Raw genomic sequence first — 20,043 nt, 5'->3', positions numbered from 1 at the left:
TTTTTTTTTTTTTTAAAGCCCATGTATTATGTACCTTACCATGGCAACCGCGGTGTCCATGTGCTACCCAAGAGAACAAAAAGCTTTGCCGTGTAGGAAGCACACACACACACACACACACACACACACACACACACACACACACACACAAATCGATTTTTGTTTTGGAACACCTTGTTTACTAAGTTTTTAAAATATACCTTCTCTTCTTACGAATCAACACCCCTTTATTGATCTCTCCTGGCTGGCTGTGGCAAACCTTTCATCCTCTTAAATCTCTTGTTCGTTTCTCCAACCCACTCACCCACTCCAAAAAATAAAAAATAAAAAAAGTAAAATGATCAGAAAAAGAATCTGGAACTGTTGCTTTGATGTTGCGATGAAGTGGCTTAAGAGCTGTAGGTGTGGGATGTTCTCTTTCGCTACACAATCTTCCCTGTTCCGACCTCTTTTTTTTTTTTTTCCCTCCACGTTTCTCTTTTTTTTCCGTGCACGAAACAGGGGCTGAGAGAGTTGAACGCTACCATCATCATCAGAGAACTAAACTTTTTTTTTTTCCTTATAAAAAGGTAAAGGCAAAGGTTCCCCTTTGCACGTATGTGCTAGTCGTTTCCGGCTCTAGTTGCAAAGCCGAAGAGCCGGCGCTGTCCAAAGACGTCTCCGTGGTCACTTGGCCGGCAGGACTAAATGCCTTCGAAGGTGCATGGATCGCTGTTCCCTTCCCACCAATGGTGGCCCCTATTTTTCTACTTGCATTTTTTTTTACATGCTTTCAAATTGCTAGGTTGGCAGACAAGTAAGGGGAGCTCACTCCGTGATGCAGTGCTAGGGATTCGAACCGCCGAATTGCTGACCTTTCTGATTGACCAGCTCAGCGTCTTAGCCGCTGAGCCACCACGTCCCTTTTCCCCTATAGCAATCCCTTACATCAGGGTTAAGATGAGGAGGAGGAGCAAACCCCTTGGGCTAGTCGACACTAAGACCATCTTCATTAGGGTGTCAGGCTATTCTCCAAGACACCCGAAGGCCAGACAAGGAAGAATGGGTGGAAACTGAACAAGGAGAGATTCAACTATGGAAATAAGGAGAATTTTTCAGACAATAAGAACAATCAACCAACGGAACAGAAGTTGCCTTTGAAAGTTGTGGGAGCGCCATCGCTTGAGGCTTTCAAGAAGAGATTGGGCTGCCCTTTGTCAGAAATGGTGTAGGGTCTCCCGCTTGGGCGGGGAGGGGGGTTTGGACTAGATGACCTACAAGGTCCCTTCCAGCTTTGATTATCTGTTATCTGTAGGGTGTGACATAGTCAAGAAGACCTGAATGAACTGTTTTAAGTCAAGGACTACCTGTATTCGTAAAACACTCGAGCAAAACCTGTCAGGTGAAACCTCCCTCATTTCAACAGCCTCTGCCATTGTACTACGCAACAACAGATTGTAGTGGGGCCGAGTTTAAATTTTAAATAAAAAAAACAAAAAATCGAACACGATTGAGCGATTAAGACTTGCTTTCCTGGGGGAGGGACGGAAATAACAACGTTTAGGAAATTACCTCCTGCATTTTTCACAAAAATGAACCGACACCGCAGCTGTCTCCTCTGATGTACTCAAGAAAAAGTTACAGACTCTAGGACATGGCCCAGATCTCTTTTTTTTGGGGGGGATAGTCTCCCCCCATGTTTTGTCACCATATTTCACCTAGTAGTCATGGGGGGTAAAGTTCCCTCCCTTTAAAAATAAAAAGATCCATTGTTTCCAACGAGTCATGCGTGACAACCGAAAAACCACCCCAACCTGGTTGCCAGGAGAATCCGAAAAACACGTACAACTAACTACCAAGGCAATATCGTAGGTGTTCCTTTCGCCCCAAACACCCTCGCAAATAACTCACGAGGGAGCGGGGTGGGGGGGGGTGTGGACCACAAAAGAATAGCCCACCTGTTAAGGCTCACAGCCTACAGGTTGCCACACGCCATTACGAGAGGTGGGATCAACTCCATCTCTTGCCAAATAATGTTTTGCCAAAGCTGTTTTATCGGCTCTTCTTTTGTGGCTCCGAAGGGCGTGAATGGATTTGGCTTCCCTTCGGCGTTCCTGAAATCCTGCAGAAGTCTTGTAAAACTGACAAATCTTGTCTTCTCGTTTGGGTTTTGAAGGCGGCCCCGGCACGAAAAGAAATATGAAGGGTTGGGGATTGCTAAAGGGGAGGGAGGGAAGGGAAGGGAGGAAGGGAGAGAGACATCAAGAGAGAGAGAGAGAGAGAGAGGGGAGGGAGGGAGGGAAAGAAAGAGACTTCAGGAGAGAGAAAAGGAAGGAAGGAAGGAAAGAGAAAAACTGGGAGGAAGGAAGGGAAAGAGACATCAAGAGAGAGAGGAGGCAGGGGAAGGAGGGAGGGAAGGAAAGAAGGAAGGAAACAGACTTCAAGAGAGAGAGAAGGAAGAAAGGAAAGAAAGAGTGAGAAAATCTGGGAGGGAGGGAGGGAGGGAGGAAGGGAGAGTGACATCGAGAGAAAAGGAAGGAAGGAAAGAGAAAAAACTGGGAGGAAGGAAAGAGAGACATCAAGAGAGAGAGGAGGGAAGGGAAGGAGGGAGGGAAGGAAGGAAAGAAGGAAGGAAACAGACTTCAAGAGAGAGAGAAGGAAGAAAGGAAAGAAAGGGTGAGAAAAACTGGGTATCTGACTCATGAAGGAGGCAGGGCTTCCAGGACAACGCTACCCTTCGAAGAGATTTCCCAGAATCCTCCTAGTCAGCGACGGCTGAAAGGCATTGTGGGGGAAAGTAAGCCCACCTCAGGGGGAATCTTTGCCACTGGGGCAGTTTAAGATGCTCAACCCACAGGGTGGATCAGGCTACAATCCCAGTTTGCCACCAGCCAGAATTGTCTTTCCTCCCCTTTCCTCCTCCTTTCCCCCTTCCAGCGTTGCTGGCCTGACGTGCCACTCAAGCTTTTATTTGCAAATAATCAAGGGAGATGCTTTTCAAAGGCGGCAGGCCGTTTTCCTGCTTGCGGTGGGTGAATGTTTTTAAATGCGTTCTCTTTGATTTCTTAATGTACTGGATGGAGAAGCGTTGGCTTTCGACGAAAGCCAAGCCAAGTGGCCCGATCGTAAACGGACCATCCGGCCAACGAGCTCTGCAGTTATAAATATAATTTTGCAATGTGCGTTTTCGGTCATTAGATGACCCCGGCTGATTCATCAGCTTTCTCGGCGAAACTATTGCACAAACTCCCTCGCTTCCATCGGTGGGGTTTTTATTTTATTTTTATTTTTTATTTTTTTAGCTGCTGTTGTTGTTGAAGGCGCAAAATCCATTTTGATTTAGAGAGAGAGAGAGAGAGAGAAAAGAGAGAGAGAGGGTGCCTCGATGCCAGCAGGATCGAAAGCTTGGCCTCCGTCAAGGGAATAATTACATTTTTATCTAGAGTTCATTGGGATTGAGGTGGGCTGGAAGAAATGACAAAAGCAGATGCTTGCCTTTCGTTTCTTTGCTGTTTGGTTCCCAGGCTGTGTAGATCCTCTTTGAGAGGATGAAGAGAGACGTTATGGGGAGGTGAAATTAGATGAATAATTCCCAGGTCAGCAAAGGGCATATATATCTATATCTCACCAGAGTTCTGGGAGGGGAGGGGGGGGGAAAGAGCTTGGTTGCGGCCCATCAATTTCCCCTCCCTTTAACTGCCAAGATCTTTCTGGATTTCTTTACTGGAACCCGTAACTATCTCTTTCCTTGGCAGGACTCTTAAAAGCTTGAAAACAGGTGGGAGAAGTTGGCCTAGAAACGGAGGTGATGTCACTTCACGAACCGTAATTACATATTCGCCTGAAAGATAGAAAGGAAAGCGGGGAATTAGCCGAGGGGGGTCTGGATTAACGGTTAACCCTAAAAGCAGGCTAGGGGATGGGGCCCAGGAGTGACGCCTCTCTGGCAAGCCACGGAGGTTTTAGACCGTGGACTGCAGGGGTAGGGTTCAACCGGTGTTACTACCGGTTCGTTAATTATGTTTTGCGCGTGCAATGCACACAATCAGCTGTGCACGGGTGCGCAGCATTTGAAAAGCCACCTTTCCCCCCTGCTTTTTCAACCTCAGCTGTGCTGCGCAAACCGGTTCTGGGTCTGCTGCTCTTCAGAGCTACCGGTTCTATAGAGCCAGGCAGAACCGGTGGCATCCCACCCCTGGTGGACTGACCACGCCGGTCCTGTGGTAAGCAAGCACGGATCACATCTCTCCATGACGCATTCTGGTGTCTGGAAGGCGCTGGGTTAAAATCTACACCCAACTCTGCCTGCTAATTGAGAATCCAGGTCGTTTAAGGGAGGCCCCTCTCGCTTAAGCTGCCCCATCGCTTTCAAATGCCACGGGGCCAAGGAGATGCGGTGTTTTGCGCCAACGGAGCATGGCCAACGCCCAGGTGCCTGGCATGTAGCTCTCCAAGCCGCCAACGGGCACCGAAGGAACCAGTCACTTCAGAGAGAGATCAATGGCCGCTGTTACGACGAAGGTGCACAACCTTTTTTGACAAGAGGTTTAAGCGCAGGGTGAAACGTCAGTGCAAGAAGCAACGTTACAGAAGGTTCTCAACCTTCTGTGAAGCCAAGGCAAGACAGCACGCCATCAATATGTCGGCGGGATTAACATGATGAACGGGTTGTTACGGAGCTGGACTGGGGCCAGGACACCTGGATTTAAAAGGGAATCATTCAAGGAGATGATTCTTCTTCTTCTTCTTCTTCTTCTTCTTCTTCTTCTTCTTCTTCTTCTTCTTCTTCTTCTTCTTCTTCTTCTTCTTCTTCTTCTTCTTCTTCTTCTTCTTCTTCTTCTTCTCCTCCTCCTCCTCCTCCTATTTCTTTTTCTTCATTGTCTTCTTCTTGTTCCTCTATTTCTTCTTTTTCTATTTCTCCTTCTTCTTCTCCTCCTCCTCCTTCTGTCTAGGGTGAAATTGCAAAGAGGGGTCGCTCTGTCAAGTTTGGGAAGATCCTGCCATTGTTCTGCGCATGAAGGCCCAGCCTGACACAAGGCCCCGATCGAACAGAGAGAAAAGCCTACATGAAGTTGCTCGATAGAGATTAGCCTTTCGTGGGGAGGAACTACATTTGGCCCTGGAAGCTCTGGTTTTCAGAGGAAGGTCTCTTGTTTCCAGGGAATGTGAGGTGTGGGCAGTTCCTTGTGTCTTGGGAAGGTAAACACCCGGGCCAGAAGACCCACTTGGGAACTGATGCCACAGTCCCACCTGGAGGTGGAGATGGATTCGCTGTGCGGTATAGTCAGTAGATGCACTTTTGAACTGGAAAACTGAGAAGACCGTGGAGAGATGAGATAGCAAACTCATGGATCATCAGATAAATCCACCCAGAGTTCTTATTTGAAGCGCAAGCGATCGTGCTCAAATGATCCTACACAGTGTTGTGAAGACTCTGGAGAAAGCCCCTGGAACAAGACCCGGAGTGGAGCTACGGTGCCTTCCAATCACACTATGTCTGTCTGTCTGTCTTTCTTATCAACTGTTTCACCTCCCATTCTGCAGTAAGCCTTCCTCTCCCTCATTTCCCCACCCATCTGTTCCCAAAAAACAGACTGACATTTAGAAAACAGGGAGAGGAAAACGTTAAGTCACAGCTATCTATACGCAGCCAGGAAGTGAGGGAGGGAGGAAGAAAGGAAGGAAGGAAGTTTTTTTATACACTTGCATGTACTGCATGTTGCCTTGAACATTTAGAAGTTGGGATTTCAGAACCAGCAGTCCGGCTTCACTCAGGAATTTGCATCGTCAGAGGAGCCACGTACATATTTCTTACCATTGCTTGTCACCCGCTTGCTCATCACATTCTCCCCACTCAAGGCTGCGGTGTTAAAATCCTTTTGCAGTCCCCAACTTTGTTGTCTCTGCAGATATTGGTGGTTAAATTTCCTTTTCCTTGTTACCTTCTGGGAAGAGGCTTCGTGGCATCCAGATTCAGTCACTGTTTTCGTCCATATAGTATCAAGCTTGTGAACTCTCGTGTTTCCCCTTTCCGCTATGCATTTCCACAACATTGTGCACTTTTTAACCAAATTTATACACTAACACATGAATAACACAGGATTCCTTAATGTGGCCCCCTCCCCTTTTCTTTTACATATTCCTGTCCTTAATATCTTCATTCCGGGAACTGCCCCGAAGATATACAGTGTTTAGTAACATAAACTACTTTAAACACGATTACCCCTCAAATGCACTCTTTTAATGCAAATGTCTGTGCATGGCTTTCTTTGACATGCTCCATTTTGTACAAGACTTGTTGAACCCAGAACACCAGGGGCTACAAAAAAAACCCCACCCCAAACCCTCAGGATTGGCAGATTCCCATGCAGAAAAACTCTTGATAAGGAGGACTTTAAAATGACCTACAGATTCTACATCCAGTGCCCATTTCTCTCTTCTTCTTCTTCTACCCTCCCCTATAAGGGACACCACTAGATAATTAATAGGCTATCGGCACCATCAACAGGAAAAATGGCTGTGATGAAAAGGGAGGCAGGGGGAGAAACATTTATGAAAATTGCTATACCGCTGAGAATCTGAAGGGCGGAGAATGAGTGTGGAATATGGGTCCTCTTTTCCTGATGACATTTTGAGGGATGCTGGAATCCTCAAAGGGCATTTCCAGAGAAGGGATGGGACAAGAGATTATCAGGTGTCCTGAGTAGATTCCGTTACAGCTACGAGATTGGCTTAATAATCATAGCAACCGTTGAAACGTCAGATCTGATCATGCAGTGCCTCAACTTATGACCACCGTGGCTTACAACTGGAATTCCAGTCCCAGTTGTGGTCTTAAGCCGAGGACTACCCTGTGACTTCCCGTTCTTATGAGCCCCCACAAACCCTTCATTCAGGCCTTTCCCACATGGCAGCCCCTCATGTGTGGACTTCGATTCCCAGAATTCCACCCGTCTTAAAGACAACCGAGTTGCAGAACACAGCCCTAGAGCTTCCTTGTATTGATAAAAAACAAAGTTTTTTTTAACCGAGGAAGATTCGGTCCTTTGTGACTTTGGGCCCAACACCTGCAGCTACCTAAGGTGAGGTAAAACCAATCTTACCTGGCGGAGGTGAGGTGACGTTCGGGGAGCTTTCATTCACCCTAGATTTCCATCCTTCAGTGGCCATTCCTGATCTAGAATAGAATAGAATAGAATTCTTTTTATTGACCAAATGTGATTGGACACACAAGGAATTTGTCTTGGTGCAAACGCTCTCAGTGTCCATAAAAGATACATTTGTCAAGAGTCAAGAATCATCAGGTACAACACTTAATAATAGTCATGGAGTACAATAAGCCATCAAATCATACTAGGAAACAGCCAATATAAATCGTAAGGATGTAAGCGACAAAATTAGTCATACAGTCACAGGTGGGAGCGGGTGGGCGATAAGGAGTGATGAGAAGGTTAATCGTAAGAGTAATGCAGACTTAGTAAATAGTTGGACAGTGTTGAGGGAATTATTTGTTTAGCAGAGGGATGGCGTTCGGGAAAAAAATTGTCCCTGTGTCTAGTTGTTCTGGTGTGCAGTGCTCTAGAGTGTCGTTTTGAGGGTGGGAGTTGAAACAGTTTATGTCCGGGATGTGTGAGGGGTCTGTAGATATTTTCCCAGCCCTCTTTTTGACTCGTGCAGGATACAGGTCCTCCATGGGAGGCAGGCTGGTAGCCATTGCTATTTTCCGCAGTCCTAATTCCTCTCTGGAGTCTGTGTCTGTCCTGTTGGGCTGCAGAACCAAACCGGACAGTTATAGAGGTGCAGGTGACAGACTCCATCATTCCTCTGTAGAACTGGATCGGCAGCTCCTTGGGCAGTTTAGAAGAGACAAAGGTAAGTGAGGGAATGAGATCAACCTGTTGCATCGGTTTTGTGGTGTTGCTGCTTTGGAAATCATTGTAGGAATACAGATAATCCTTGACTTACAACAGTTCAACTTAGTGACAGTTCAAAGTTGCGACGATGCTGAAAAAAAGTGACCGCTTATGGCCATTTTTCACACTTGCAACCTTTCCCGTGATCAAAATTCAGACGCTTGGCCCCTGACTCCGGGTTCACTTAGCAACTGTGGCAATATTGAACATTTATTTGGACTTTCTCAGCACAGGCCCTTAGCCTGTGACTAGAGAAACCAGGAGGTAAGGAATAGGCTTTCCTGGTCTCCTGGGGGGACAGATAAAAGAATCAGAAATCCTGCCTAGGAAAGGAACACAGATAAATAATTTAGCACTAAAGAATAACCCGGGCTTCATACTTTGCCAACCTTAGGAAAAATAAAAGTTATGCAAAAGTGCTTTTTTTTTTTTTTTTAACAAACAGAACCTCTGGGGATCAAAAAATAATAAATACAAAACAAGGAGGGTTCAAAAGCGACGTGAATTAGTGGACTATAAAGGATTGAAAATAAATAAGATCCTTAGGTTTCCCCTAAATTGCTTCTATTTATCTACCTCATAGCGATTCAAGGTTGTTGTTTTTTTAAATTATTATTATTATTATTTTTAAACTTCCATCCAACTTTAATCCTGGGAAGGAGCATCGCTGAAAGAAATTGGTTTCAAACACGTTCACTCGGGTAAGGGAAGAATCAGAAATGTTGGCTTCGTCGTTCCTTATCGGTTTACGAACGTGAGAAAACTGGATCTCAGATTGTAGTGGCTCTGGAATTATATCCCCCGCACCTCTTCAAACAGTGGCTGAGGTCTTCCACATTCTGCTCCGTACGTCAAATGAGAATGAGGCTTTCAAGGGTCCTTATTTATGAACAGCTATACAATTCGAACAATTAAGCAAAGCACCTACTTCTTTCCCTAAGAGCGTAAGCAGGAACCCACCTTTTACAATGCAGCATGGCTTGCGTGTTTCATCAAATGTTCTATGTCAACTTTTGAGAACATAAATGACTTCACAGGGGGGGGATTACTGGATGCGCTGGCGGACACGCTCCTAGAAACTAACCAAGCTGATTTTGGACAGCGTGTGGCACAAAGCCAGCCGTTCTACTCAGCAAGTATTCATCCTAAGGGATGGCTTGAGGGGAGTTCCTTTGATGGCTACCTTAATCGCGTCCAGCTTTGATCATCACATTATACAAGAGAGTTTGGAGAGGATGCAGAGAAGAGCAGTGAAGATGATTCGAGGCCTGGAGGCTAAAATGTACGAAGAGCGGTTGCGGGAATGGGATATGTCTAGTCTAGCGAAAAGGAGGATCGGGGCTGACCTGATTGATGTCTTCCATCATTTGAGGGGCTGCCCCAAAGAAGAGGGAGGGGTCAAGCTATTCTCCAAAGCACCTGAGAAGGCAGGACAAGAAGCAACGGATGGAAACTGATCAAGGAGGGAACCAACTTAGAACTAAGGAGGAATTTCCTAACAGGGAGAACAATTGATCAGTGGAACAGAAGTTGTGGGTGCTCCATCACTGGGGGGGACAGTCACCTGCCTGAAATGGTACAGGATCCCCTGCCTAAGCAGGGGGTTGGGCTAGATGACCTCCAAGGTCCCTTGCAACTCTGTTATCTGCTCTGTTCCTTTGGATAAAGGACTTTATCTCAGCCATGTTCCATGCTCTGATCATAGCACTCTACTGTTGCTTCCCATCCAGGGAAAACCCATCCATAATTAAAACGAGAAACCAGGGAAAACCTGCCATCTCTCGATTTCGTGACCAGGAGCCTTCCTCCCTCACTTCTTCAGCTTGTGCATCCCCGAGGATTTGGGAGACCGAAGCCAGAGGTACGACAGGGAAATGACCGTGTGGATGAGGGGAAGTGAGCAGCTGGTCAACTGAGACCGATTCCCCCCAACCACCCGCCCCTCACCAAATAATCCCTGCCCCTCGACCAGCTACCATTAAGGGAACCCCACTCCTTGAGAGTCGCTCCATTTATTATTTCTGCATTGCGTCAGGAGGGAAGTATTTGCACTAAGCCACAGGGATTAAAGACCGAAGCTGTGCAGGGGACACAGATCATATCCGTCATATCCATCTGTTTTCGATTCCAACCTTTCACACCTGCTTGTATTTATTATTCCTTGCTTAGACAAGACACGGCTCATTTTCCAACCTTTCCCCTCCCTCCCTTCCTGAAGAAAAGCATATAAAGGCAAGAGTTTCTTTGAGAGAGAGAGAGAGAGAGAGAGAGAGAGAGAGAGAGAGAGAGAGGATCATTATCATCTATTCTTCCAAGTTCTCTTCAGCCTCGCTCTGAAGACGAAACTCCCAAGAAGAGATTTTGAGAATGATTGACACGACGGGTGATCGGATCCAGCGAGCGGTGGAATAAATTGGAGTGGGTTGGGTCAGGGCAACTCCGCTGAAGTGAGGGGTCCTTGGTGCTACCTCAAAGCTTACTCGTTTCCTTGCAGATGTTTCACAACCCCAAAACATCCTTAGCAAACCAAAAGACCCAGCAGAAAAAAAAAACCCAGAAGAAAAAAAAAAACATGACTCGTCTATTCTACAACACACAATGTAAGAACTGCAGCAACCGCAGCGTAGGACGAACTAGACAGAAGATTGGCAGAAGGCATCCATGACCGCCAAGTGGCAGTCACAAGACGTGAAGAAAAAAGTCTTTCATTTCACAACTTATAGATAGATTTAACCAAAGTTTCAATTGGGAGTATGTGACCAGACCAGGCCAAGTCCAAGAACACTAGGGAATTTCTAGAAGCCTGATATGGCACAAGAAAAAGAAGAGGCAATACAAGAACGATAGTGACAAGAAGCAATGGATGGACCCTGATCAAGGAGAGAAGCAACCTAGAACTATGGAAAAATTTCCTAACAGGGAGAACAATTGATCAGCGGAATGACTTGTCTCCGCATATTGTGGATGCTCGATCACTGGAGGTTTTTAAGAGGGGATTTGCCTGAAACGCTGCTTGAGAAGGGTTAGAGTCACTAGAAAGCCTTTTCCAACTCTGTTATTCTGAGAAGGTAACTGGATATCCTCTTCATCATCATCCTCTGTTAACCACCCCATAATTCCTTGGGGGGGGTGGAATCTGGGCAATTGAATGGAGATGAATGTTTACTGGCCGGATGCCCTTCCCTGTCACCAGTGTGGAGTCTTTTCCCAGCAGATATATTCCCAGAGAGAGAAATATCTGCCTCTGCCTAGGATCGAACTCACTGCCTCCTGACTGTGAGGCGAGAGCTCCACCTCTAGGCCGCCACCCCTGCCCAAGTTGGATTTGTTCCTCCTAAAAAACGGAGAAAGGAAAAGGGATGCTGCATTTGAAGATCCCAAACAATTGGTTAAAAAAATAAATAAAAAAAAATCCAAATTTTTATTTTTAAAAAAAGTATTATTTTCTGTTCAGAAACAAGAACACAGCAGATGGGTATCCGCAAACAACATGCGTTGCTCATGGGTGAACAAATGGAGAGAAAGAATGACTGGCTACTTTCTTGTACACATCCGTTGAGGCAACTGGCAATGTCCACAGTCGTACCGATCACTTTTTTTTTTTTTCAGCGTTTCCCCATCCGCCTCCTGACATTTCCAGTTCTTTATCCCAATAAGGAAGATGAGAAGTACACTCACAGACCACGCTTTCCTTCTGGAAGGTTCCTTCGGCCCTGTTAAGACCAGGGTGGGTGTGTTTTACCTCAGTCCTACCACAAGAGGATTGCTCCAGGTGGTGGTCTCGGAAAAGGCCAAAAACGGAATTATCTTTATCGTGGTCGAAATGAAGATATAACGGTTATATCTATATAAGAGAGAAAAGTCTTTTGTCCCCATTGACTTTGCTGGCCAGAAGGTCGCAAAAGGGGGTCATGTGACCTCGGGGGACATTGAAACTATCGTAGATATGCTGCAATGGTTGTAAGTGTGAAAAACGTTCATAAATCACATTTTTTTCTCAGTGCCGATGTAAACCTTTTAACAGTCGTGAAGTGAACTGCGGTAAGTTGAGGACCAGCTGTAATCGATGGAACAGCTGGCCTCTAGAAGTTGTGGGCGCTCCGTCCCTGGAGGTTTTCAAAAATAGATTAGACCACCTTTGGACCAGGATGGTCTAGGGTCTCCCGCTTGAGTAGGGGGTTGGACTAGAAGACCTCCAAGGTCCCTTCCAACTCGTATTATTCTATTTCTGAAAGAAAGACCAGGCTAATAAGTACAGGGAATGTGGATCAAAGCTTGTTAGGGTGAGACTGTGAATACAAACACATCAACTCTTCCGGTCTCAGATGGAAGATTACAGATTGACAGGCTTGGAAGGGACCTTCTGGAGGTCAACTAGTCCAACCCCCCCGCTCAAACAGGAGACCCTACACCATTCCTGACAGAGGGCAGTCCAGCCTCTCCTTGAAAGCCTCCAGGGATGAAGCTCCCACGACTTCCGAGGGCAACTCCTGTTCCATGGGTTGATCGTTCTCCCTGTCATTAAATATCTCCTTATTTCCAGGTTGAATCTCTCCTGGATCAGTTTCCGCCCATTATAGAGAATGGAAGATGGCTCTACCACAAGACTTCGGTTGAGCAATTCGGAGCAGAAACAAGCCTTGTTCCGTTCCTTCCAGCCTAGGAGCTGAGAGTTAAGCAGAACGAACGAGGAGAAGAAAAGAAAAAATAACAGGGGTGGGGGGAAAATGGAGTGGGGGGAAAGAAATGCATCATTTCACGGTAGCATCGAGTATCTATTCAAATGTTCAAAAGAGGAAGGCGGAAAAAGAAAAACCCACCACCCAACTAATTGACTCCATCTGTATTGATTTAAGGACTGATTAAATGCCTAATCAAGAAAGTCTTAATTAATTTCTTCTTCTTCTTCTTCGTCCCCCTGAGCAAGAAAGAGCCTGAGGAAGGGGTGAAAGGGAGAAGGGAGAAGAAAAAAGCCCTTATTAATAACACCTTACGCCGCGGGGTCAGGTTTCTTTCGTGCGCAGCAGTCGTCCCGTGAGGTCGTTTTCCCTGGATTTTGTTTCGGGGCTGCGAAGGGACGTGGGTCAGCAGGCTGGATGAGACCCTGGGGATGCTGCAAAAGGCTCCCTCCCCCCCCCCCCACCTCCCCCCAAAGTAAAAGGAGGTAATCGGAGTCTGCCAAGGACGAGCAGATCTTCCGTGGCTGTCAAGAGCCAGCTGGCCCCGCAGCCTTGGGAAAGACAGCTGTCCTTGCCAAGAGGGTTTGACGTTGAAGCGAGCGGGAGAAAAGACAGGAGGTGCCCTTGGGTGAGCTCTCTTCAAAAGCCCCCCGCCCTCCCACTCCCACTCCCTGGCGGTGTTCACACAACACACAGGTCAGGATTAGGGAATTAAGCCCTTGGAAGGACCAGCGTAAGCTTTGTGAGGGTGGATCTTGGCTGGAGGGAGGACGAGAGGCCTGGGGCTTGGCAGGTCAAGGGAATCTGGTAAATGCCTCGGTAAAAACGGACAAATCCTTCGAGAAAGGGGCGGATGAGTCGGGCGGGTTAAAATGCGTCATCGGGATACGGGCAGTCGTTGTCTGACGGCCACCAGGGAGCCCAAGGGGTTCTGGGGCTGAGCGAGGCAGTTGTTAAAGGGAGTCTGGCCCCCAGTTTTTCTTGCCACGGCTGTTTAAGGGAATCGCTGCAGCTGTTGAGTTAGTTAGTTAGTTAGTTAGTTAGCCTCCAGAAGTTGCGAACGCGCCAACACTGAAAGTATCCAAGAAGAGATTGGGCAAGCTTTTGCCTGAAATGGTATAGGGTTTCCTGCCTAAACAGGGGGTTGAATTAGAAGACCTCTAAGGACTCCTCCAACTCGGCTATTCTATTCTATTCTATTCTATTCTGTTCTGTTCTGTTCTATCTTATTCTATTCTTTCCTTATTCTACTCTATTCATTCCTATTCTATTCTATTCTGCATTTTATTCTGCATTCTATTCTAATTCTATTCTGCATTCTATTCTATTTTATTTTATTCTATTATTTCCTTATTCTATTCTATTCTATTCTAATTCTATTCTATATTCTATTCTGCATTTTATTTTATTTTATTCTATTCTATTCCTTCCTTATTCTATTCTATTCTGCATTTTATTCTGCATTCTATTCTAATTCTTTTCTATTCTGCATTCTATTGTATTTTATTCTATTCTATTCTTTCCTCTTCTATTCTGCATTCTATTCTGCATTCTATTCTATTCTATTCAGCATTCTATTGTATTCATTCCTATTCTAGTCTATTCTGCATTTTATTCTGCATTCTTTTCTACAGAGAGGGAGGGAGGGAAGGAGAGAGGATGAGAGGCAGAAGGAGAGAGAGGGTGAAAGGGAGGCAAGGAGAGAGGGACGGGGAGAGGGAGGGAGGGAGGGAGGGAGAGAGAGAGAGAGATCGCATTTTCAGGCAAAACAAGATGTCAGGGTAAAGCCGAGAGCCACGGCTCGGTGGGGCGGAGGGGTTTATTGGCTCCACGTTTTGCAACGCCGATGCTTAGCGATCGTTGTGATGGAAAAAACAACAAATGCCCTCAGCTGCCACAGCTGCATCCAATTTTCTTAAAACAATATATGGAGGGGTGGGGATTGGCGGGGGGAGGGGGAATTCCCCAACCTTCTTCCCATCCAGAAATACATATATAAGGGGAAAAGCGGGGAGGGTGAAGAGACGTCTTGGGGGAAATCGTTCGGTGCCAAATGGCCCAGTCCGTCTGGGACCGACGTCAGAACCGTGCCTGCTTTCCCAAATGGGGACTGGAAAACAATGGGACGGTGAGGGCTGAGAGCGAGCCTGTTTTGGGAAGCGGGGCCGCTTTCAAAGGCTGTGTCTTCTTCCTCCTCCTCCTTTTCCTCCTCCTTCCTCTTCTTATTTTTCTCTTTCTTCTTCTTCCTCCTCTTCCTTTTCTTCTTTTCCTCCTCCTTCCTTCTTATTTTTCCCTTTCTTCTTCTTCCTCCTTTTCTTCTTTTCCTCCTCCTTCCTCCTCTTATTTTTCCCTTTCTTCTTCTTCCTCCTTTTCTTCTTTTCCTCCTCCTTCCTCTTTTTATTTTTCCCTTTCTTCTTCTTCCTCCTTTTCTTCTTTTCCTCCTCCTTCCTCCTCTTATTTTTCCCTTTCTTCTTCTTCTTCCTCCTCCTCCCTCTTATTTTTCCTCCTCCTCCTCTCCTTCCTCTTCCTCTGGCTGGAGTATTCTGGGAGTTGAAGTCCACAAGTCTTAAAGCTGCCACCTTTGGGGACCTCTGATCTAAAGGGATAAAATAAAAAAAATAAAAAAATCCATCTCTCTCTCTCTTGAGAGAGAAGAAGGTTGACTTAAGCCTGTCTAAAATTCCCAATGTTTGACATTCCTTTAAAAAAAAAAAGGTTTAAACAACATTCTTGCTCTGAGTGATGCTTCTGCTTTTTCTGAGTTATTTATGCTCTCCCTAGTCATCTTCTCCCCTGTGTTTGTGATGCATGTTTTATGCTTTTAAACCATTGTGGGATAATCTGCATGTGACTTTTTTTTTTTTAAAAAAAAAGCCCGGGGATCACTCTTCCAGTGATTTTTAATCTTCTTGGCCAGATTCCCTTCCAACTTGGTTTCTTCCTCTCTTTTATGGTCTGGAGAGCTCACGGATTTGGTCATTTCCTCTATTCTAGGCCTTCTCCATTTCTTCCCCAGCTGTTGAGCATTATCTCAACTTAAGCAGATTTAAAGGCTCAAATCAGGGCTTATTCCTCATAGTTTGTTTAATGTATTACGAAGCCGGATGGACATTTATTTCGGCAGCCCCTCCACCCTTCGAAACGCAACGCGGAGTGATGTTCTACGGATCCTCCCCTCCGTCAAGCTCTTGGGAGAAGCTTGCCCAAGGACTCCATGTGTCAAACACAAGCAACGAGGGGTAGTAAGCCACAAGTGGCTTGATCCACCCAAGGTCAGTGGAATAGAGCTGCGAGGGACCTTGGAGGTCTTCTAGTCCAGCCCACTGCTCAAGCAGGAGATCTGGCCGTCCCCAAGTCCTCCCGCCGTTCTTCGTATGGTTTAATCATCCAGGCCTTTAATCATCTCAGTTGCTCTTCTTTTGCACTGTCACGGACATCTAGACTGTATTGGGTTCTAGTCAACCTAGTTGAAAGGCTAATTGATATTGCTAGTCCAGGTATGATAGGTGGTACCACGGGTTCTATGGGAGTGGTTTGGGGAGGGCACGCTTCACGGGTGCACAGGGCCTTTGCGCACGCAGAGGGTTGGATACCGACTTTCTCCTGCAATCCTGAACTCTCCCTGGGTCTTCAACAGCGGACGCGCAGCAACCCGCTGTGCCATGCAAGGTGGCTGGGCTTCAAAACCAGGAAATAAAGGTTGTTATAGAGCCACTGGCGGGTGAGAGACCCCAGCAGCTGACTGTCGGAGCGAACCCGGTTAGCTAGATGATCCTCACCGGGCCAAACCGGTAGAATACCACCACCGCCGTATATGCTAAATGAATAAATACACAACCCGCTCTTCACTTATCTCAGCAGAGGGCTCTCTTCCACCACCCCCGACAGGCTGAGCCCAAACCACTGGGTTCGCTCATGCCTAAGCGAGGCCTCTCCAACAGCGTCTGTCGCTCAAAGGAGAAACCAATTAGATCTCCCTGGTGGGTTTCCTTCTCTTTCTTCCAGCAGGCACCTAATTGGAGCCACACTAGTCACTCATTCTCTTCCTCCCGAAGAGAGCAATAATGGGTAATCTTCCTGCTGTTCCCTTGGCCTGCTAAACCAATTGGTCTCAGTATCTGCTGGTGCGGCTGTAGGGCCGCGAGCTGGTATTCCTGTGGGGATCAGGATCAAAAATTGCTTCTCTCGTCCTAGTTCAGTTAGATGCTCCCGGCAACGTGCAATGGGGCTCAAGGAAAGATTGGTAGGAGCGGGGGGAAGGCCTCTCCAGCCCCAGGGTCTCTCTGGAGGGCTCAACTTGCTGCAAGGCGGCCCTGGAAGAAGGCGTCTCCATGGGATAAATTAAAGAATCGCCCTCCCTTTAGAAGATTGACTTGTTAGGAGGAAGAGGAGGACGCGAGACTCCTTTGTGGCGTCTCTGACTAGAAACAAAAAAAAGAAAAATATTCCACTGCGTTGCATCCACAATCCCAAAATGAGCATTGCTAGGACAAACAGGCGGAATTTTGGAAAAAAACTAGTTTGTAAGGATGGTGTAGGATGGTGGTTCTCAACTTGGGGCTCCTGGACACAAGCCTGGCGCAAAGGCTTGAAGAAATGTTATGATTTAAATCTTGAGTTAAGTCTTGTGGGGTCCGTGGCCAGGAAAGGTATTTAAAGGGAGTTCGTGGTAAAGGAAAGGTTGAGAACCACTGGCGAGCAGGCTGAGCTGGAAGGTGGGGTTAAACGTTCCATCAGTTTGGAATCATTGCACAGCTACAAGAGACCCAAATCCAACCTTCCCTGAATTCTGTTGACCTTTTATCTAGTGCCAATTTAGCTTTGACCATGAGTTGACCAGGTTCTTGATTATAGGTAGCAATAATAAACTCCTCTGTGGTTTGAACTCAGCGAGTGTTTCGAGTTCTTTTGAGCCTGACAGATGGGTGGTTTTACAGAGGCCTGTCCAAACAAAGCTTTGGTTTTGAGCCCATGGCCTACTATTGGGCTTTGAGTCAACATCACCATGCTACCAAATGCTTTCAAGTTCCATCCTGGACATCACAAGTTATAAAGATGGGGAAGCTCTTTCTCCGAAATGCTGGAAAACTGCAGCCAAACAAGTAATAATAATGCAGACTTTGTAAATAGTTGAGACAGTGTTGAGGGAATTAGTTATTTAGCAGAGTGATGGCGTTGGGGGGAAAAAACCATCCTTGTGTCTAGTTGTTCTGGTGTGCAGTGCTTTATAGTGTCATTTTGAGGGAAGGAGTTGAAACAATTTATGTCCGGGATGTGAGGGGTTTCTAGATATTTTCCCAGCTCTCTTTTTGACTCGTGCAGGATACAGATCCTCCATGGAAGGCAGGTTGGTAGCAATTGCTATTTTCTGCAGTCCTAATTACCCTCTGAAGTCTGTGTCTGACTTGCTGGGTTGCCGAGCCAAACCAGACAGTCACAGAGGTGCAGATGAGACTTAATAATTCCTCTGTAGAATTGGATTAAGCAGCTCCTTGTGTAGCTTGAGCTTTCTGAGTTGAGAAGATCCCAGGTGGGTCGAGGATCTGACTATGTAACTTCTACAAAGATGTCTCCACTCCAGAAATTAACTGTGCTGCTGCCATGCTGCCTTGTTTCACATGTCGGCTTGTTGAGAACCAGAGTTAAGTGAACCTGTCTTGCTTTCATCATGTTTTTCCACCCTTTCCCCAGATAGTTCAAGATTTCGGGCAAACTTTGCTGTACTGAGGATGGTGAGCACAAAAGGTTCCGCGGCGAAGAAAAGGTGAAGGTTGTGTTTTGTGTGCAAGAAGTGGAGATTTCAGCTGAAAATGTTAACAAAAGCATACCCAGTATTTAATCATCAATATTACGGAGTGACAACAAGCTTGTGGGCCAAAAAACAAAAAAAAATGTAGGAAGGAGAGAGGGAGAAAGAAAGAGAGATTATAAAGATGGAGAAATGCCACAATCACGCTTCATAAGAATCTTACTTGACCTTTGCAAAAAGTCACATGGATAAAAGACACACTTATTATAGAAATCAATAAACACAGTATGACTCACCGAACATAAAAAATAATAATAATAATAAAAAAAACCACCGGCAAGTTAACTAAGCTTTAGAAATAAATAAAAGTACGTTTTGATCCTTTCGTATTTCAGCCAAATTTGCACCTCCTTCCCACCCAAGCCTGTTTGCCTTAAAAGCAGGGCCGGCTCCAATTTTTAACAAAAGAGGTAAGACGAACGTACCTGCTACGCTTGGCTGTAAGTGGGGTGGGAACTTCTATTTGCTCCGAGGAGGCCCTGGCACTTCGCTTTTCCATTTCTCTCTGCAGGGATGGGAGTTGTGAGGAAGACAAACGGTGGGTCGGTATTAAAGAGGTGCCGCACTAAAATACAACGCAGATTTTATTTTATTTTTTTAAAGGGGAGCATCCGTTAACTGATTGATTAGGTCTGGAGATCTGTATAAGGGTGGAAGGGACCTTGAAGGTCTTCTAGTCCAACCCCTGGCCCAAGGCACCCCCTCTTCTCCATGACTGTTCCTCAAGTACTGAAAGACTGCTATCACGTCTCCCCTGAGCCTTCTCCTTCATTAGGCTAAAGAGATCTAGTTTCACCTTCACCTTAACCGTTTATCATTTTAGCTTCCCAGACCTCTTATTGTCTCGGTTGCTCTTCTCGGATATTCCGGAGAAACGATACCTTGGCCCATTCACATCACCTTGGAGCCAATCACTGGATTTTAGCTTCTTTCTTTCTTTTTTTTTTCTGTTTCATGGGGCAGGAGGACTGAGGGCAGGTGCCAGAAACTGGCCTGATTGAGAGTTTTGAGGATGTTGGGCTGGTGGGACTCCTTAAGGCCATCAGACCCTCCTCACACACCTGGGAGAGGAGACCCTGGCAGGGAGGGAATCAGGCTTCTCCCTCCTAAGTAGGAAAATCTCGAGGGGCATCCAGGGAGACGAGAAAAGGGGAAACAGGCTAGAGATCCTGCCCCCTTTGCATATTGAGCCTTTCTTACTTCAGGCAGTTGGACAGTCTGTGGGTCAGGGGGCGGATCGACCAGAAGAGAGGTGAAAGGGATGTTCCTGAAAATGACCAGGCCGTGCTTGCTCCTTTGAAGACGGGGGAGACCGAAGCAATGGCTTCCTTCTGTGGGGGAAAAAAAAAAAAAGAATTATCTGAGGTTAAAGGCGGCCTATCGTCTCACCTTGTTTTGTTTAGTGGCCGTTCCGCTATCCTAACCCTAACCTTACCTCTGAATAAAACATGTTACTATGGGATTCCCTTGCAGATACAGGCTGCTTCTGCGTGCTTCGTATTTTCTTCCTACTATTTCCTTCTCTCTGAATAGAAGAGCTCTGATCTCCTCGGGGCAAAGAGCCATCTTACATAGGTCATCTGACTGACATCCAGAGCTACGCTGCAAAAGGCCCCGGGTCTTGAAACCATCCACCTCAACGTTTACCTAGATCGCTTCCCCA

The 20,043-nt window shown here is 46.3% G+C and overlaps 1 protein-coding gene across 1 annotated transcript in view; it reads right to left on the bottom strand.

Annotated features, from left to right (window-relative positions):
* Window positions 1-3,279: 3,279 nt before the first annotated feature.
* The window catches only part of MORN1 (MORN repeat containing 1), a 58,234-nt gene continuing 41,470 nt past the window's right edge, over window positions 3,280-20,043 (bottom strand). The window contains exons 11-14 of the mRNA XM_026715774.2: window positions 19,581-19,711; window positions 18,806-18,885; window positions 7,083-7,156; window positions 3,280-3,820 (exon numbers count right to left, since the gene is read on the bottom strand). Of these exons, the coding sequence (XP_026571559.2) occupies window positions 3,672-3,820; window positions 7,083-7,156; window positions 18,806-18,885; window positions 19,581-19,711 (434 nt within the window). The 3' untranslated portion in view covers window positions 3,280-3,671. The remainder of the gene's footprint in view (window positions 3,821-7,082; window positions 7,157-18,805; window positions 18,886-19,580; window positions 19,712-20,043) is intronic.

The sequence above is a fragment of the Pseudonaja textilis genome, chromosome 18 (assembly GCF_049901715.1).
Source record: "Pseudonaja textilis isolate UNSWEBS1 chromosome 18, rPseTex1.2, whole genome shotgun sequence".
NCBI classification, from domain to species: domain Eukaryota; kingdom Metazoa; phylum Chordata; class Lepidosauria; order Squamata; family Elapidae; genus Pseudonaja; species Pseudonaja textilis.
The sequence above is the reverse complement of the archived record's forward strand: the minus strand, read 5'-3'. Positions and strand labels throughout refer to the sequence as shown.